General features: G+C 56.2%; 6 protein-coding genes across 6 annotated transcripts; 3 read left to right on the top strand and 3 right to left on the bottom strand.

The window, feature by feature from the left end:
• Window positions 1-320: 320 nt before the first annotated feature.
• On the top strand, window positions 321-3666 carry J3D65DRAFT_654964 (putative isoleucyl-tRNA synthetase). Its single transcript, XM_066802484.1, has 2 exons — window positions 321-911; window positions 965-3666. The coding sequence occupies exons 1-2, from the start codon at window positions 341-343 to the stop codon at window positions 3526-3528; spliced, it is 3135 nt and encodes a 1044-aa protein (XP_066659963.1). The 5' UTR covers window positions 321-340; the 3' UTR covers window positions 3529-3666.
• J3D65DRAFT_610571 (uncharacterized protein) lies at window positions 3530-7194 on the bottom strand. Its single transcript, XM_066798818.1, has 5 exons — window positions 6891-7194; window positions 6606-6784; window positions 6241-6533; window positions 5306-6196; window positions 3530-5253 (listed from the first exon to the last, which is right to left on the bottom strand). Exons 1-5 carry the CDS (start codon window positions 6957-6959, stop codon window positions 3968-3970), a joined length of 2718 nt encoding a protein of 905 aa, XP_066659962.1. The 5' UTR covers window positions 6960-7194; the 3' UTR covers window positions 3530-3967.
• Window positions 7195-8913: 1719 nt separating this feature from the next.
• Window positions 8914-11124, top strand: J3D65DRAFT_649228 (rhamnogalacturonan lyase). Its single transcript, XM_066802416.1, has 3 exons — window positions 8914-9579; window positions 9634-10060; window positions 10112-11124. Exons 1-3 carry the CDS (start codon window positions 9318-9320, stop codon window positions 11031-11033), a joined length of 1611 nt encoding a protein of 536 aa, XP_066659961.1. The 5' UTR covers window positions 8914-9317; the 3' UTR covers window positions 11034-11124.
• A 251-nt stretch (window positions 11125-11375) lies between these two features.
• J3D65DRAFT_610567 (uncharacterized protein) lies at window positions 11376-12528 on the top strand. The gene is made up of 2 exons (XM_066798817.1): window positions 11376-11624; window positions 11693-12528. Exons 1-2 carry the CDS (start codon window positions 11444-11446, stop codon window positions 12166-12168), a joined length of 657 nt encoding a protein of 218 aa, XP_066659960.1. The 5' UTR covers window positions 11376-11443; the 3' UTR covers window positions 12169-12528.
• On the bottom strand, window positions 12512-13956 carry J3D65DRAFT_610563 (uncharacterized protein). Its single transcript, XM_066798816.1, has 4 exons — window positions 13712-13956; window positions 13349-13482; window positions 12913-13280; window positions 12512-12859 (listed from the first exon to the last, which is right to left on the bottom strand). The coding sequence occupies exons 2-4, from the start codon at window positions 13458-13460 to the stop codon at window positions 12548-12550; spliced, it is 792 nt and encodes a 263-aa protein (XP_066659959.1). The 5' UTR covers window positions 13461-13482; window positions 13712-13956; the 3' UTR covers window positions 12512-12547.
• A 944-nt stretch (window positions 13957-14900) lies between these two features.
• J3D65DRAFT_34245 (amidase signature domain-containing protein) lies at window positions 14901-16986 on the bottom strand. Its single transcript, XM_066795502.1, has 2 exons — window positions 15704-16986; window positions 14901-15645 (listed from the first exon to the last, which is right to left on the bottom strand). The coding sequence occupies exons 1-2, from the start codon at window positions 16829-16831 to the stop codon at window positions 15256-15258; spliced, it is 1518 nt and encodes a 505-aa protein (XP_066659958.1). The 5' UTR covers window positions 16832-16986; the 3' UTR covers window positions 14901-15255.
• Between the last annotated feature and the right edge of the window lie 627 nt (window positions 16987-17613).

Below are 17613 nucleotides of genomic sequence, written 5' to 3'. Positions count from 1 at the left end.
GTAGAACGGAATGGAGTTGATCTACAAACTGCTGTACTCATCTCGGCTTGTCTGTAACCAGCAGACATCCCTTTGCATGCTCCCTGTATAAGACTGGCTTTGACTACAATATTGAGACTACTGTTGTCATCCTTAATTGATCAAGCAGCTGGAAGAAATTGGATCAGGGGGGGCTGGAGTTTGAGGTGGACAACCTGGACGAACCCTGCTTGATCGTCGGGTGACTCCTGTGGGGCGTGCGGCCCGAGCTCCTCGCGGGCAACTGGACGCGACCACCAGACGCGCTCCCGACTTTTTTTGCTTTCGCAACACCAATTTGCCAGCTCACGACGATGGCAGCATGGTAGCTCCGAGCCTGACCCTAAAGAGCGCCAAGGTTCCGCAATCATGGGCTAGCACGCTGAAGCTCCCGGCGTCGACTCTACCTCCGCGGTCCACAGCGAATCCCGAATACCTTAGACGATGCACCGACGAGCTGTACGCATGGCAACGATCCGAACAACGGCGCGGCGCCGAAGGAGACTTTGTGCTGCATGATGGCCCACCATACGCCAATGGCAACCTGCACATCGGCCACGCGCTGAACAAGATCCTCAAGGACATCATCCTGCGGTACCAGATCAGCCAGGGCAAGAAGGTGGACTACAGGCCGGGCTGGGACTGCCATGGGCTGCCCATTGAGGTCAAGGCGCTGGAGCGGCTCGGGGTCGACATGGCGCGCGACCAGCGCAGTCTGAATCCGCAGCTGCTGCGCGGCGAGGCGGCCAAGCTGGCGATGACGACGGTCAAGGAGCAGATGGAGGGCTTCCGCAAGTGGGCCATCATGGGCGATTGGGCCAACCCGTACGTCACGATGAAGTCGGACTACGTCAAGACACAGCTCACCATTTTCAAGGAGATGGTCGAGAAGGGTAAGCACTGGCCGGACAGAGGGAAGAGCTGCTTGCTGATTTTCTTGTCGCAGGCCTCATATACCGCCAACACAAGCCGGTTTACTGGTCGCCGTCGACGAAGACGGCGCTGGCTGAGGCTGAGCTCGAGTATGACGAGAACCATCGGTCGACTGCTGCATATGTTTCCTTTCCGCTTCGCAAAATCCCCGAGTTCCTGCTGCGGACAGGAGCTGTGGATCCCACAAGTATTGGCGCTCTCGTCTGGACTACTACACCCTGGACATTGCCGGCGAATAAGGCCATTGCTGTGCACTCAAGATTGGATTATGCTGTCGTGGAAATGTCTGAATCGGCTGTGGAGAACGAGCAAGAAACGGCAACTCCTGCAGCTCCGGGACCCCTCGTGCGCCAATTCATCCTCGGTAAATCTCGCATTTCGGCCTTGGAAGAAATCTTCAAGACCAAATTCAAAGTGCTTGTCGACGACATACCTGGCGAGCATTTGGCTGGGAAGATGGAGTATGGGAATCCGTTGTTCGGCCCCGATTCTTCCCCTCAGCCTGTTCTGCATGCCGATTTCGTATCCCCGGACTCTGGCACTGGTCTTGTTCACATGGCACCTGGTCATGGTATGGATGACTACAACGTCTGTAGAGCTGCTGGGCTTTCAGTCTATGCACCCGTGGACGATGGTGGTCGTTTCATCCAAGGAGCCCTCCCTGGACACGCAGAGCTCGACGGCGCGCACGTATTAAACAAGGGCTCAGGACTCGTGTTGAAGATACTCGAGAACAAGGAAACACGCCCTCTGGTAAAAGCGGAACCTTTCAGGCACAAGTACCCGATTGACTGGCGCACCAAGAAGCCCATCATCATCAAGGCCACATGGCAGTGGTTTGCTGACGTGGGCAAGATCAAGGAGGACGCTCTATCATCGCTTGAAAGGGTCGAGTTTCTGCCCAGCTCTGCAAAATCTCGTCTCGAGAGCTTCGTCCGTAGTCGCAGCGAATGGTGCATTTCGCGGCAGAGGCCGTGGGGTGTGCCCATACCTGCGCTCTACAAGAAGTTGGAGGATGGGAGTCTTGAAGCTCACATGACGCCTGAATCTATTGATCACATCATTGGGTTGATTGATGACCATGGTGTTGACGCTTGGTTCACCGACGAAGTAGACTCTACAGTTTCCTGGAAGCCTGACAGTTGGGAAGGAGACTTCGTCCGTGGCAGAGACACGATGGATGTCTGGTTTGACAGTGGCACCAGTTGGGCCCAGCTCTCGGAAAGACCTGGCAAACCTGTGGCAGACGTCTACCTAGAAGGAACTGACCAACATCGAGGTTGGTTCCAATCGTCTCTGCTAACCCACATAGCCTCCCAGACTGCCAAAGGAGCCGAGGCAAACGGCAATAGTTCAAAAGGCATGGTCGCGCCCTTTGGCACATTGATTACTCATGGCTTCATTCTGGATAAGAAGGGTCGCAAGATGAGCAAGTCTTTGGGCAACGTCGTCTCGCCTGATCAAATCATGGATGGCTCCTTGTTGCCATCCTCGGGGAAGAAGGGAGCTGCTGACAACTCGATGAGACCCGATCTGCTTCGCCTGTGGGTGGCGAGCAGCGACTACACCAAGGACGTATCTGTTGGCGTGCCTGTCCTCAAGGCAGTCACCTCGTCGCTGGGCAAGCTCCGCATCACGTTCAAATGGATCCTTGGCAATCTCTCCGATTTCAACCTCGACACTGCCAACAAGACGACGCCTCGCAGCGCACATACCACGGCAGACTCCATCGCACTGCACCAGCTCTCCCAGACGTCGAAATCGGTGCATGCCGCGTATGACGCGTACGAGTTCCACCGCGGCGTCGCTACATTGACCAAATACGTCAACCAGAACCTCTCTGCGTTTTACTTTGAGACCTTGAAAGACCGGTTGTATGCTGGCACGACGCAGGACCGCACCGCGGCGCAGAAGGTCCTCTTTTGTATCTTTCACGAGCTGCTCGACATGCTGGCTCCTATTTGCCCTCTGCTGGTCGAGGAGGTCTGGGAGTACACCCCGACGCAGCTTCATCATAGCGGGAAGCCGGGGTGGAGGACGTGGAGCCCCTTTCAGACGTTGTCCACGGCTACGAAGGAGCTGGAGGTAGGGTTTGACGACAGGATTGCGGCGCTGGCGACCGTTCACGACGCGATCAAGGCGCTCCAGGAAACAGCGCGGTCAAACAAGCACCTGCGCTCCGGTCTTGAGTGCGACGTGCTGCTGGTCGTCCCTCCAACGCCTTCGTCGGAGACCCATTCAAGATGGGACTACTTTTCTCCCGGCAGCGACGCCGGCCTGGCGTCCATGTTTGTCGTCAGCAACCTGCAGCTCGTGCCGCAAACGGCAGCGGATGCTGGCGCAGAGGTCGAGGCATTCAAACACGGCAGAGAATGGGTTTACGAAGGCGAGTTCGTGTACGAGACGGAGAGAGGGACAATCATTTTGGCGCCGCCCAAGGAAAGCAAGTGTCCTCGCTGTTGGAGATTCGTGGCGCCCTCGGTCGAGGAGCTGTGTTGGAGGTGTGAGACGGCGACTGAGGAAATGGGACATGGATTGGAAAATGAGGGGAAGCAGGCTGCAGATTTGGAGGGATGAGCCTGCCGTTGTCGCGGAAAACTTCGCTCAATGTAGGATATGTACATGAAGTAGAAAGACCTAGATATTTGTGCTGTTCAACTAGCACTGTCGGTGGTACCGTACTCCTCCATGCGGACCCCGGCACAGTGGGTGTCGAAAGAAATTACAACTCCTGGCAATGCAAGTGTGTCTAGGGAGCGTTCATTCGCTGCTTCGCCTGCGCTCAAGGAGCGTTCATTTGCTGCTCCGCCTGTGTTCAAGGAGCATTCATATACCTGTACATGCGCTTAGGAAGTGGTCGTTCATTGCAGTAGACAGACCAGGAGAGCCTCATTTCTTTTGACACCCACTGTGGGGGGGGGGGGGGGTCATGTCCATCTTATCCAAATCTTTACAAGATCAACGACGCACTCAGCGTTGCGTTCCAATAATCGACGTCTTCCGGCTTCTTGTCGCTTCAATAAATCACCCGTCCCTTCCACAGCGGCATCTCCCTCAGGTGATCCTCATCCCACCGCACTCTATTTTTCTTGTCCAACCACGCTCCCCGATCACTGATTTCCAGACCTTCCACCTCGGCCTTGGTCTCTTGCACTTCGCGTGCCGACATGCCCATCTCGTCCTTGACGATCCAGAGGACGGGCGGCTCCCGTGCAATGGCCGGGTTCAAAAACGCCTTTCGCGCTACATTTTGCGGATATTCTGGCACCGGAACCTTGAGACTGGGATGGAGCGATTGCGAAATAGTTGCCGCCGACGCCGTGCGCGTCGTGAAGAGGCGACGCAGCCAATGGGCGCGGTCTTGGTCAACTTTGGCTTGGTAGGCCGTGATGGCGTTGAGACGGGCAGGCGTGGTTGTGGCAGTGGGGTTGGTTCCACCGCTGTGGTGCGCATTGATGTCGCCTGCTGCGGGTTGGTCGTTTGTTTCTGGCGCAGGCGAGAGCAAAGGCTGGTTTGCGTGACTGGCCTCATAGTCTTCGTATTCGCGCTCAGACTCCGATAGAAGGTTTCGGGGCAGAAGCTCGGTCAGAGGCTTCAGCGTCTGGTGCATGAGGTACTGATAGAGAACCGTGGATATGAACAGGATGATCATCAAGAGAAGCGGACCATTGGCCGTAGCGGCGCTGTTGATTCGGGTCGAGAACAAGCCGATGAGACAGAGCTCTGCAATGTATACTCCAACAGTCATCTGCTGCAGAGCAGTGGCGTAAAAGACGCCTTTGGTGTCGATGGACGTGTTATACACGTAGAAGTAGTTGTACCTATACGCCAAGTAGATGAAGGAGAAGCCAACGGTTGCGAATGCAAGGACCAAAGGCGCTACACAAGAGTAGCTGATGGCGATAACGGCCAAATTCGTCCATTTGGCGCATTCTGAACCGTATCCGGGGGAGCTCAATGTCGTGTATGCAATGAATGCGTCCCTTGGACTCGAATAGGGCCAGACCTTAGGGAGGAGTACCTCGAAAAACAAGCCCAAAATATTGAAGACCGTCTGAGAGCTGATGGCCACGCCGTACAAGACGAGGTAGGATATGTAGAAGTTGGAAGCCTTTGGCAGATTCTCTGCGAGCAGAGTAGGTGCAGACGAAGGCTCCCGAGCAAGCTGGCCAATCACCGCAGTGGCGCCAGACGAGAAGGTGGTAACGAGGAAAATCTGTATCAGCGAGAACGCAAAGAAGAACTTTTGCGTCCGAACTTCAGCATGCGACTGAGTAACTGCGCCAGACTCTCTTGACAAATCTGTGGAGTCATTAGTCAAGCGATAGATCAGACAAAAAAGAGTGAGACCTACATCGCAAAACCTTCGGGACAAGAGCTTGAAGGGCAGAGAGCAGGACAGAAGGCAAAAGACCCGTCAGCAAGCCGAGTTGCTTCTTGTTCAAGTTCTCCAGCCACCTAAGCCACTTGAACTTTTGCGACAGGTAGTTCAAGTTGGAAATGGTGCCGACAAAGGCAACAGGGATTCCCCAGAAGACGGTGAGGGCGGCGACGAAAGCAAACACGAGGAGCTTGCGCGCCAGAGCCTCCCAGTCTGACATGCGGAGATTGGGCCAGATGACCTCGTCTGGAAGCACTCCGACCTGACGAGGGACTATGCGGTAGGGGTGATTGAAAGCGACCAAGGAGTACGCAGCTTGCGCCGCCGCCTGCGTCTCAAACTCGATAAAGACAGAGCCGAGCAATTTGGCATCGCCGTCAAGTCGAAGCTTCTGCTCAGCTCTTACGGCTGGGATGAGGTGATTAAGGCGGTCCCTACTTTCGTCTATGGTGTCGACGCTATTTCCAAAGATGAACTTGTATGTCTCGCGCTTGTGCTTTGGACGTCGTGCAATCGTGAGCCAAAAGTCGGTATCTTCATCATCGCTCCCCGGCTTAGAGCCTTTGAGCCGCTTTGCGTTGGCATCTCTGATTAGTTTGATCTCGGCCGCTTCCAGCTTGAGGGCGGCGTCGTCCATTTTTTCAATCAGCTTTTCCAGCTTCTTGAAGTCTTGAACAAGCCAGACTTGCTTGACTTCGTCGAAAAGAGACTTGAGGCGGTCCACACTGCAGTAGTGTTTGGGCACCGAAGTAAAAAGCACGGTCCTGGAAGATATGCGGCTAGAGTTCCACGGAGAGAGAAGATACGCTTGTCGGAGATGAATGAGATACACGGTCTCCCGTGTAATCATGAAGAGGACAAATCCTGTGTCGATCAGCAACGCACGAGCACACATGGAGTTGACCTACCAAAAAAGAACCAAGCAACCAAAGCGTGAGCATAGTACCGATTCGGGTCAACGACATTGCTAAATGAGAGCATGTCCAGCTGCTTCTGGCCACCACCTCCCGTCGCATTGATTGGCAAGAGCACAGCCCCAGTGATGACGGTGCCAACGAAGCAAACGGCAATGATGACCTTCAAAAACCTTACATAGAGGTACGCATCGAGCGATTGCGAGTTGAGAATCTGCCAATCGCTGAACTGCGCAAATTTCTTGATCCAGCCAAACACGGTGCCTGGATCGCGCGGCGTCTTTTCACTGTTGACGACCGAATCAGCATGAGTTGCGGCTCTTCTGGAAAGGCGGGGGTTGCGTTGTGCGGCTGCTTACTCGTCGGTCAAGACGTCAATGAAGGTTCTCGGTGAATAAAGACGCCGCAGCTTTGGCCGAAGGACAAGGAACAAGCTGATCAGAAGGGCGGCTGTAATGAGCGCAGGGATAAGCGTATAAATCAAGCTGTAGACCGAAGAAGGCTTATTTCGGTGGCTGCCGCTGTTGTCTGGAGGGTTCTTTGGGTTATCCAGGTCAGCGGGACACTATGGGAGCAGGTGGTGCTTTGACAGAGAGGAGGAACTGGTGGGAAGCAGAGAGAATGCAATGTGTGAGCCATCTTACTGGAAGACTGCCGTTCGTCTTGGATCCATTGCTAGCGAAGTGCAAGGGTGCTTGCCATCCAGAGTTCATGGTGCTGGAGTCGCGTGACGCGGTCGTCACTTGAAGGGCCGCTCGGCCACCGTCAGTCTCTTCACGATGGCGTTGAGTTGATGTTGAGAATCCGGCGGCTCAAGTAAAGAATCTATTGGTCTAGCGAGGGCATCTTTGAGGGAGAAAAATGGCGGTGATGGAGAGTGGCGCAGCAGTCTCGAGGTGGGTGTTCGACGGACAGCTCCGCCGGGAGCTGCACGGCGGGGACTCTCGATTAGCGATGACGTAATCCTCAGCACGACCGGCAATATGAGTGCATTTGGGGAGCATTCATCTGCTGCTATAGTCGCGCTTAAGGAGCATTCATCTACTATTATAGTCACGCTTAGGGAGCATTCATTTGCTGCTATAGTCGCGCTTAGGAAGCATTCTTGCGCTGCCGCACTTAGACCTAGGGTGTCTCAATTCTTTCTTCACCCACTGTGACGCGGCAACCGCAAACCATCAAGTCCTGCTTCTCGTCAACACCCTGCTCAGCGCACAAGTCAATAGCTCTTGAACCAGGTAGAATCCAGAATATGCAATGCTCATGGCCCATGCTGCTTCCTTTTCAATACTGTACAGTACGTTAGTCGGGGTGTGGCGTCGCCCTGCAGGCAAATTGCAAGGACGGCGGCTACCGGCCCAAGCGAGCCCATGGCCAACCCGTATCAAACGCAAGCAGACGAAGGTCCACCACCCATTTTTGTGTACTCGCTTTTCGATGGCGCCATTGGCGATCCAGGTCTTGGCCCTAGGGCAGCGGCTCTCATGCATATTGGGGCACGGCGGCAAAAAAGGTCGTCACCAAATCCTCTCTCCCATCAATCATTCCTGTGGCGGATGCTGGAACAAGGCAAGACAATCCCACGGCTTTGAATTTTCCTGTCGGTTTCTCTTAGAGTCGGACTTCCATTGGCATCTTACGTCCAACCACTGGCCAGGGGAAAAACTTCTCAGGAGTATGCTTTTTAGCATACGACGTTGTCGGCCACGCTGTAGCACGTACACGCAGGTAACGACATTAATCCGGGCTTCGGACACCCTCCGACAGCATCTGAGACGAAGCAAGGTCAGGTCAGGGCGCTGAGCGCGCTTCTTCAGTGCGTGCTGTTCGCTCCGATAAGGTGCTCGGGTACAGATCGAGGCGCCCCGACGCTGATCTCCTCAACTCCTCTGCCGGTCCTCGGCGGCGATTATCCTCATTTCACACGACTCTGTTGTTTACAGCAAAGGCGGGGAAAATGATGCAGCGGTTGGATTTAGGCCGTTGAACCTTTGCTGCGTCACGCAACCACGCCAAAGATGGATTGTGTCACACACCGGGTAGAGATGCAGCGAGCGGCATTCAGATCTGGCTGGATGGGCAGACATCTCTTTTCTTTCTCTCCTGGTTTCCCAGTCCTGCAGGTCCCGATGGCCGCTGCTCAGCCACCTGCCTCACACAGCACATGGACCGACCAATCGCTTCGACGGAATCTAGGAAAACCGGGCCATCTCTCCGCAAACCACCCCTGCGCCTACGCCTTCCAGCACTCGAGTCCACCAACCCAAAGCAATGGGTAGAGATGCTGGCTTTACCCGTTGGACACGGCAATTTCTCCCATGGCCCTGCGAGATCTTGCATGGAAAAACTGCACAGGTCGAAAAGGAATTGCGCCGACAAAATATTGGCAACGTTCGCGGAAGACTTTCTCCCGCATAGCCCGTCTCAGGCAGCCCTCCCTCCCTCTCCTCTGATGATTTTGGTGGGTCGTTGCTGGAAGAGCACCGTCTGCCTGAGACACTGTAGATGGCAGCTGCTCCATTTCCCAACTTCCTAAACCAGCTGCTCTCTTCACGTTGCAGTATCTGCCCCGCTAGTTCACTGCAAGTAGCCACGGTTACTTCCGGGCAAGATCACTCAAGACTGCATGCCATACGGAATAGGAATCTCGATAACTCGGGAACTAGGGAACAAGGTAGTCGAGCGCAACAGCACACCCAGATGGATGGACGGCGAGCAGGGGCCACGCTACGCCACCTCTGCGTCTGCTTACCGGGCCTCATCTGAAACTCGAACGCGTCGTTTCCTATAGCAGGCCTTGCCATCGTCCTATGCCTGTCCACACGTGCATCTTGGCGTCACAGCGCTCTTCCCTTTTCCCATCTTCGCTCCGACATGGGGCCCGCGAGCGCGCCCCCCTGATGCCAAGAATCCCTGATTTCAGCCATGGGGGGCGTGGGGATTGACGAGGTCAAGGCCGTCGCGATTCTGTTTAAAAAGGTCGCAGGGTGAGCGCCAGATTTTGGAAGTGCCGTATCCCTCTTTTGTTGTCTCTTGAACCATCCAGTCGTTTGCGGCTCAAGACCAACATCATGGGGCTCTCCACAACACCCTTGCTCGCGCTCTTTGCCCTCTGGACTCCCTCGGCCCTCGCGGCGTTTGGCCTGACCGACTCCAGCGGCAGCTATGTCGTCAACTCGGGAGGCAGCGGCGGGCTCGCTGTGACGATTGACCAAAGCAGCTGCGACATTACGTCGATCAAGTACCGCTCTGAGGAGTTCCAGTACTCTTCCAAGGGTTCCCACATTTCTTCAGGTCTGGGATCTGCTACGGTGAAGGGGGAGGCGGTTGGCAGTGAGTTACCGATTTGTTTGTGATTGGAAGAATTCTTGTGGCTGATTCCTGTAGGCGATGTCATCAAGGTCACTTGCACCACCGACACCTTGATCCACTACATTGTGGTCAAATCTGGCGAGGACACTCTTTACATGGCCACGGACACGACCGCAGAGCCCAGCATTGGAGAGCTTCGCTTCATTGCCCGACTTGACCCGTCCAAGCTCCCGCTTGAGTATCCCTTTGGCGATGTCTCCACGACGGCCGATGGAACCGCCGTCGAGGCCTCTGACGTGTTCGAGGTCGACGGCGAGACCCGCAGCAAGTTCTACTCTGGCGACCGCTTCATTGATGACAGCGTCCAATGCGTCTACCGTGAGGACGATCCCATCCACGCTTGCATGCTGCTCAAGCCCCTTTCGTACGAGTGCTCCAGCGGCGGCCCCTTCTTCAAGGACATCAACAGCAACAATGCTGGCGACTCTACCAACCTTTACTTGTAAGTCTCGTTGAGAATGTTGGAAGATGACATGCTTACCTGGCTCGATAGCTACATGAACAGCGGGCATGTTCAGACTGAGGAATTCCGCCAGGGCTTCCACGGGCCTTATGCTCTTCAGTTCAGCCGCTCTGGCGTCCCGTCGGCCGACTCGCTCGACTTTTCGTTCTTCTCGGACCTCAGCATTGACGGCTACGTTGCGGAGGATGCGCGCGGCTCCGTCACGGGTACTGCTTCTGGTACCACCAGCGGAAAGGATATTGTCCTTCACTGGTACAATGACGACTTCCAATACTGGGTCTACGCAGACTCGTCGGGTGCCTTCACTTCGCCCGCCATGCAGCCCGGCACCTACACCCAAGTTCTGTACCAGCAAGAGCTCAAGGTGGCCACCGCAAGCGTTACCGTCACCGCAGGCTCCACTGAGACCTCGGACATTAAGAGTTCGTTCAACGCACCTGACGCAATCTTCACGATCGGCGAGTGGGACGGACAGCCTTTCGAGTTCCGCAACGGCGACAAGTTCCAGCGCATGCACCCGTCCGACAGCCGCATGGAGTCGTGGGGCCCGCTGAACTACACGGTCGGCACGTCCGAGGTCACGGACGTCCCCATGGCGCTGTTCATGGGCATCAACGACCCGCTCACCATCACCTTCACGGCCACCTCTGCCCAGACGGGCGCCGCGACGCTGCGCATCGGCACCACGCTCTCCTTCGCCGGCGGCAGGCCACAGGCCACCATCAACAGCTACGAGGCCGACGCCCCCGCGGCCCCGACCAAGATCGACAGCCGTGGCGTCACCCGCGGTGGCTACCGCGGCAACGGCGAGATTTACGAGGTCTCGATCCCCGAGGGCACCATTGTCGAGGGCGACAACACCATCTCCATCAGTGTCATCTCTGGATCGTCGGGCGACGAGTATCTGGCGCCCAACGTCGTCCTCGATGCCATTGATCTTTACTTGGCTTAAGGGTTGGACTCGGGCTGGTCTCTCGGGTTGAAATCTCTCGTTGTATTATAGCATTTTTTAATGATGAGCCTGCGGAGGGCTGAAATCCACGTCTCTTGTGTTGGAACGACTTGTCGATATTCTTGTTGATGGGCATTTTGCCCTGTAGAGATTTTCAGGTGTGCATATGTGATGAGAGTCGGCGTATTTACGCTGTGCAATGTGAGAATATATAACCAGGGACTGTGAATAGTGAAGAATTGACGACCATTTCCACCAATCAGCCGACCCGCATTACGGATGAGCTTGGACCGCAAGGGTCCCCTCGCTCATTCCCGATCTGCAGCGTCATCCAACGCCTCTCTCTGCTCCACTTCGCCGTCGCATTTCTCTCAGCCCAATTCGCGTCGCAATACCTTCACGGCCCAGACATGGGATCTTCGGCTTCAAAAGCTTCTCGCAGCGCTGGCAAAGCTGCGCGCGTGTATCCCAAACAAGCCTCGCAGGCCGCAACTCGCTCTCCCAAACCATCACCAGCCGCAGCATCTCGCGCCTCGCAACCTGGTCCAACAGTGCACCCTGCACCAGAAGCCAGCGAGGCCAAAGATGACGGTACGTCCTGCTCAGCGACCTCCGCCTTCAATAACACTTCGAGACTCTCCACGCTGACCCAATTCCAGCAATAACAAGTGACGCTCAAGACCCTGCGCTGGCCGCAAAACTGCGCTCCATCGGCGCCGTCCAACCCAACCCCTACTACTCGCATAGAAGCACGTCGCCCTTTGACCCGCGCAGGCCGTCCGAGTCGAACATGCCAGACTTCTCCGCTGGCCCCAACCCTTTCGCGCCTCCACCGCCTGGAGGAGCCGCTGCTGCCACCGCCGCCAGGCCCAACCGCCCGGGGTCTATGCCCAATCCTGCTCTGTCCATACTTTCTGCACGCGATCGTCTGCAGCGCGAGGCCGAGGCCGATCTGGAGAACGCTGCCAAGCCGAGCGCCCCCGGACGCCGGTTTCTAGACCCGACGCTGATTCGAAGGGTATTGGTGATGCGGGATCGAGAGGGAAAGACGGACGACGCAATTGAGGAAGAGATGGGACTGGAAAGGGGTTTCGTGAAGAGGCTTGGACCCAGAAGGGTTGTCGAGGCTGTCTGAAAGGATTTCGGGATGCCAATCTTGAAGAACAATCGAGATCATTGAGTTTGCCGGCCGGGAATAACGCTGGGGATCTTGTCCCGCAGCTCGGCGTCTGCTACAGGCGGGACAAAAGACTTGATTCTTCCGGGAATGGCATTTTTGGCCGCACATCTGAACCCCAAGCATTGCTATGCTACGGGACACGCTTCCGGAAATAGGTGGCAACAAGCAAGTGTCCGGCAATGAGACGGACATGCGACTTGGGCTACGGAAATATGCCTGAAGCTTCTCACGAGCCTTTCGGTGCATGTTTAGCAGCTTGTGCCGACGTTAAAATCGACAAGGAAAACAGCAATTCGACTGCATTCTATTCCGTCTTGATTGTCTATCTGTGTGTCTACCAGGCCGCGTGGCCGCCGTCTATCCTCAAGTCTGACCCGGTCATGAACGAACTGGCGTCGCTGATCAAGAACACAGTTGCTCCACGGTACTCCTCTGGGGCACTCAACCTGCCCAACATGTTCTGAGTGGGCCACTCTGCCTTCCGCTCTGGGTACAACTTGAACAGTTCTTCAACCATGGATGTGACAATGTATCCTGGGGAGATGGTGTTTACGCGGATACCATGTGCTCCCCACTCAGCAGCAAGACTCCGCCCGAGCTGAAGGACAGCCGACTTTGAAGAGTTATATGCGGAACAGGAGAGACCCTTGAAGCCAAGTTAGCGCCAGTCATGAGGGTGGAGCGCACGGCAAGACTCACCCTATTTGCAAGGCTTCCACTCATGCTCGCAATCATGACGATGCTGCCGCCGTTGCCAAATTTGATCATCTGCTTTGCTGCAGCCTGGCACGTCATCAACGAGCCAGTAACATTCACCTCGAACATGGTGTTGGCATCCTCCGCGGTGTATTCCAACGCCGGCGTCTCTTGCTGGATACCAGCTGCGGCAACCAATCCGTCCAATCGGCCATGCTTTTCTGCAATTTCGCCAACAACCTTGTTCAGCCCTTGGACATCCCGAATATCGATCTGACGGTAGTGCAGCTCCGTGCCCAAATGGTTGAGGGCGCGCTCTTGGATAGGCGCAAAGTCGGGCGAAGGAATCGGGAGTCGGTCAAGAGCATAAACTGCGGGAGGGAATGCATGGTTAGCTGTTGACAAACGTAAACATGGTTTGCGAGACGAAGATCTTTACCCGTTGCGCCAGCCTCGAGCAAAGCTTCGGCCTGCACCAGCCCGAGACCTCTGGCCGCGCCGCTAACCAGGATGACCTTGCCCGCCAAGCTGAACTCTGGAAGTCGCTTCATCGTGCCTAGGTACGCTGTTTTGCTGCTGTTCGTGTCAGCGGATGGCGGAGATGGCGCTGCTGCGGTGGCTCTTGGAGCATTGTCGGTCGGTCTCCTCGACGTGATCCGCAATGGCGCGCCGGTGCTGAATGCATGTCCTTGAGGCTTTGTGGCCGTCGCTGGTAGCGCGGATCTGAGTGACGAGGATGCCGGCCGCAGAATTCCAGGGATGCGCTGGAGCATGCTTTGGGGGATCGGGGATGGCGGCATACTGGAGAAAGGAGCAATTTGGGGCTCAAACGAATGCTTTGGACGAATTGAGCGCGAGTTGTGACGGTGGTCGAGGACAAAGCCTGGTCTAGCCAAGCGATTCGGGGCAATGGCAAGGGAGAATCGTTACGACGTAGGGGCTGTCAGAGTGGGCAGAAGAGGCCAGGGACGAGAAAACGGGAGTACTTGGGAGACGACCTAAAAGAGAGCAAGATTGGGGAGCGGGAATTTATATCAACTCGACGACTTGTCACGTCGAATGGATGCGTACAGCAGCTCAAAGAGCGTCCGGAGCCGCCACTCGACCGCGTTTGCTCATTCCCAATTAGAACAACGCGCAATGCGTACCTGGTTGTCACGAGGTGCCAGCATCAACAACCCTGCTGGCACCACACAAAGTGCAGCAGAGAAAAAAGTGGCTTCCCAGATCTTTTGCCTTCCCACCACTCACGACAGCCAGCCACCGGCATGCCTGAAAGGGCGTGCATGTCAACAGGTCAATGTCCACGACTAGTGTTGCGGCTCCGTATCGGGTCCCGCGGGGTAAGGCTTTTGGGTCCCGGCTGGTGGGGTGGCTTTCGGAGGAGTCGTCGGCGCCAGCGTCGAGGTCCACGACAGCGACGGAATTTCCTCTTTGGGAAATGCCGTCGTGGGGGTTTGGTTTGGCGACTGCACGCGGGCCGCTCGGCTGGCTGGCGCCGGACGAGGATCAATGCGGGGATCAACCTCGAGGCCCGTCTAGGCTCTTCCGCGCAACTCCTTCCTGATTGTTCTTTGCTTGGTGTGCTGCGCGAGGTTGATTTGTCTGCCGTTGGAAGAAAGTTAGGGTTGGTGTGAGAAGCGCGGCTCGAGGCTCTCTCTCGCACAGCTTGCCCTTTCCTTGACCCTGGATCTCGGATGCAAAACCGAATGCGGCCGAACCGGGAGGGCTATCAAAAGCGGACCTGCGATGATACGAAGGGCCGTTTGGGCGGCGTCACGCAGGACCTGAAGAGGTCAGAGGCAGAGGCAAAAGATGTGGTGAAGATGCGGTCACGTAGCTAGCGCTTGCGATTTCCGCTTTCGGCAAACTGTCTGCACGCACCCAAAGAGCGGCGGGGGAACGTGTCGTCGTATCCTTGTGTCTGCCTGTCTAACATTTGTCTCCCCGAAACACCTTTTAAAAAATCATTCGCGCGTGTCAACGCGTCTTCGATGACGACCTCCTGTGTCCATTTCAACACGGCATGTCGGCTCGCTCCTAGGTCGCTTAGTCCTTCTTCACACCAAAGCCAGCGAACGGCAATCCCGTCTTCTCAACAATCAATTCCATGGCCTCAATGACCTTTTCATCGTCCAGCGGCCGTCCCACCAGCTGCAACGAAATAGGCGCGTCGCGGTACACCTCTGGCTCGTCTGCTCTCGAATCAGTCTCCTGTTCGTCGTCATGAAGGTAATACATACAGAGCTTGTGGTTGAACTCGTCCTGTTCGTTCCGTGGCTTGTACGCCTCGTCCTTAACGTCAACGGCCGGGTCGACCTGCGAGACCTGCAATTCGTCAGCAATCTAGATGCAAATCGGAAGCACCAGGTGTGGAGGTGTGCAACGCACCGGGAAAACGAGCGCCGGATAGTCTAGTAGATTCCACTGAGAGGTGTAACCCCAGTACTTGGACTGGTCGAGCGGCGGAGCAGCCCCCGGTCCAACCGGACACAAGATCACGTCCACCATGTCTGATCCATCCGCGCCACCGGTCGAGTTCCAGTGCTCGGCATACTGGGTGCGGTAAGAGTCGCGGTCTCTGGTGAACTTCCATATCTCCGGCGCCGTGTACGCCTGCTTTGGCACGTGGGAGTTTTCATGGATGATGAACTTGGTCAGAGGGCGTGGAGGCTCTCCAGACGCCTCCATGGCCTGCAGCTCTTCGCGACCCGCGTCGCAAAAGTAGAGTCTGGCCTGTCAAGCGTCAGTCGGTCAGTCGAACCAGGTATTAAAGTTGTGGCGTTATGCTTACGATCACGTCCCAGGCAAGATCGTGCTTGTACGGCTTCCACTCGACAATCTCGACGCCGTCAACGCCCTTGAGTTTATCCACCACCTCGTTGATTGCTCTCAGAACAGGAGGATGAGGCCGCACGACACCATCATCAGAGAGAATGCCAATCTTGAGCTTCTTGGCTCCCTTGTCATTCTTCTTCAGCCACTGCACGTCGTCTCTCCAGCCGATGGGAATCAGGTCTGGCTGCTTCAGCCACGGTCTTTGGTCAATGAGGGTCTTAGTGAAGACTTTGACACCCTCCAAAGACGTGCTGATTGGTCCAATGACTGGAACGATCTGCTCTTCTCCCATCATTGTCGACGTAGTCCCAGTGTTGGGCAACCTGTGCGCGCTCGGCCGCAGTCCCCAGAGCCCCTGATTTGCTGCAGGGCTGCGGATACTGCCGCCAATATCAGTCCCGATGCCCAAACAGCTGCCGCGGAACCCAACTAGCGCGCCCTCTCCGCCGGACGAACCACCACAAGTCAGCGCCGTGTTGAACGGATTCACCGAGGCGCCGTAAATATTGTTCGACGTCTCCAGGTGCATCAGAGTCTGCGGCTGCGTCGTGCGCGCATAGAAGACGGCGCCCGCGTCCCATAGATAATTCAGAATGAGGGCATTGGGGCCCTCGTGCTCAGCCCACGCGCAGAAGCCTGCGTTCGTCTTGAGTCCGCCGCCCATGGTGACGTGCTCCTTGACGCTGATGGGCAGCCCGTGCAGCGGGCCGACGGGCGTGCCTTTGAGCACAAGGTGCGCGTCCAACTCCTGGGCCCGCGCCAGTGCGCGCTCTGGCAGCAGCTCCGTGATGCAGTTTGTGGCCGCCTGGGCGAGCGCGGCGCGGCGCAGGAAGGCCGATGTCACGGCCGTACTGGACAGCTTGCCCGCGGACAGCTGCGATAGCAGCGCCTCAGGGGCCGTCTCGGTGATGGCGACTTCGTCGCCCGTTAAGAGTTGGGCTGCGAGGCCCATGGTGTTGCGCGGTATCGAAGAGGGCAATGGGGGAAGCGGCGTTCGTACCGCGGCTATGGTCGCGTCGCGGTGCGCTTGGAGGCTGGCGGCAACTTCTTGCCATGGCTTATTGCTGGCGATGGGGTCGGGCATAGTGGAGGGTACTGATAGTCGTGCTAAAAGCGGAAGCAAAGCTGGATACCGATGCGCAGCGGGTCTATTTCTCTGCTGTGAGAGAAGACTAGACGCTGGATAGGCGAAGAGAGAAGAGAGGCTCAGGGTCCAACTAGTTTGATCTGCAGATTACATCTCTTTTATACTCTCCAGTAATTAATCGCGACGCTCTGACGTGGCTGCGCGGGTCGTGTCGTTGATAAGTGCCCGGCCGGGCAAAGAGCGCAAGCCCCCGCCGCGGGCGCCTTAGTCTTCCATCGGTCAGGTCATGCCGTTGATAAACATGACTGATGAGCAAACCAACATCGGGGTCTGTTTGCGGAGGGAGGGGCAGCGGTCTCGGCAGGATGCAGAACACTTGCGAAAAGTGGGATGATGACGATGAAGAGAATGATAAGATACCAATGATCCTCCTTTACCGTCGCCCATCTGTTTATCGGTCTGCTTGGGCAGCTCAAAGCTGCGTCGCTGCAGCGCCCGCCTGCGCGAGGCTTCACAAGCTCCTTAAGTCATGAGTAGTCCATGGAGGATGCCAGATGTCAAAATTAGGCCAGATCCCAGGGCGTATGGGCGCGGAGCAGCGCGTGGCCATAGCTTCCTTCCCTTTGCGTGCACTCGCAACCCACAACGCATCGGTGCGCCCCACTTATGCTGCCAAGACGGGCATGTCCTTCCGACTTGTTTGCGCCCTTTGACGCCTCTCGTTTTGCTATGACAGCGGGCTATTATTTGAGACAAAGTGAAAAGCGGTCTAGTGAGTG

The sequence above is a fragment of the Phyllosticta citribraziliensis genome, assembly GCF_038025025.1.
Source record: "Phyllosticta citribraziliensis strain CPC 17464 chromosome Unknown J3D65scaffold_1, whole genome shotgun sequence".
Taxonomy (NCBI): Eukaryota; Fungi; Ascomycota; class Dothideomycetes; order Botryosphaeriales; family Phyllostictaceae; genus Phyllosticta; species Phyllosticta citribraziliensis.
The sequence above is the reverse complement of the archived record's forward strand: the minus strand, read 5'-3'. Positions and strand labels throughout refer to the sequence as shown.

Bases quoted from the DNA above. Each gene is read 5' to 3' on its own strand.
- J3D65DRAFT_654964 (XM_066802484.1), top strand. From the start codon at position 341: ATGGTAGCTCCGAGCCTGACCCTAAAGAGCGCCAAGGTTCCGCAATCA. The intron at 912-964 runs GTAAGCACTGGC...TTCTTGTCGCAG, and splicing joins CAAGGAGATGGTCGAGAAGG to GCCTCATATACCGCCAACAC.
- J3D65DRAFT_649228 (XM_066802416.1), top strand. From the start codon at position 9,318: ATGGGGCTCTCCACAACACCCTTGCTCGCGCTCTTTGCCCTCTGGACT. The intron at 9,580-9,633 runs GTGAGTTACCGA...TGATTCCTGTAG, and splicing joins GAAGGGGGAGGCGGTTGGCA to GCGATGTCATCAAGGTCACT. The intron at 10,061-10,111 runs GTAAGTCTCGTT...CTGGCTCGATAG, and splicing joins GACTCTACCAACCTTTACTT to CTACATGAACAGCGGGCATG.
- J3D65DRAFT_610567 (XM_066798817.1), top strand. From the start codon at position 11,444: ATGGGATCTTCGGCTTCAAAAGCTTCTCGCAGCGCTGGCAAAGCTGCG. The intron at 11,625-11,692 runs GTACGTCCTGCT...ACCCAATTCCAG, and splicing joins CAGCGAGGCCAAAGATGACG to CAATAACAAGTGACGCTCAA.
- J3D65DRAFT_34245 (XM_066795502.1), bottom strand. From the start codon at position 16,831: ATGCCCGACCCCATCGCCAGCAATAAGCCATGGCAAGAAGTTGCCGCC. The intron at 15,646-15,703 runs GTAAGCATAACG...GACGCTTGACAG, and splicing joins ATCTTGCCTGGGACGTGATC to GCCAGACTCTACTTTTGCGA.
- J3D65DRAFT_610571 (XM_066798818.1), bottom strand. From the start codon at position 6,959: ATGAACTCTGGATGGCAAGCACCCTTGCACTTCGCTAGCAATGGATCC. The intron at 6,534-6,605 runs GTAAGCAGCCGC...GGTCGTCAACAG, and splicing joins ATTGACGTCTTGACCGACGA to TGAAAAGACGCCGCGCGATC. The intron at 6,197-6,240 runs GTAGGTCAACTC...TGATCGACACAG, and splicing joins GGTTGCTTGGTTCTTTTTTG to GATTTGTCCTCTTCATGATT.
- J3D65DRAFT_610563 (XM_066798816.1), bottom strand. From the start codon at position 13,460: ATGAAGCGACTTCCAGAGTTCAGCTTGGCGGGCAAGGTCATCCTGGTT. The intron at 13,281-13,348 runs GTAAAGATCTTC...TCCCTCCCGCAG, and splicing joins GCTCGAGGCTGGCGCAACGG to TTTATGCTCTTGACCGACTC. The intron at 12,860-12,912 runs GTGAGTCTTGCC...CTTGGCTTCAAG, and splicing joins GTGGAAGCCTTGCAAATAGG to GGTCTCTCCTGTTCCGCATA.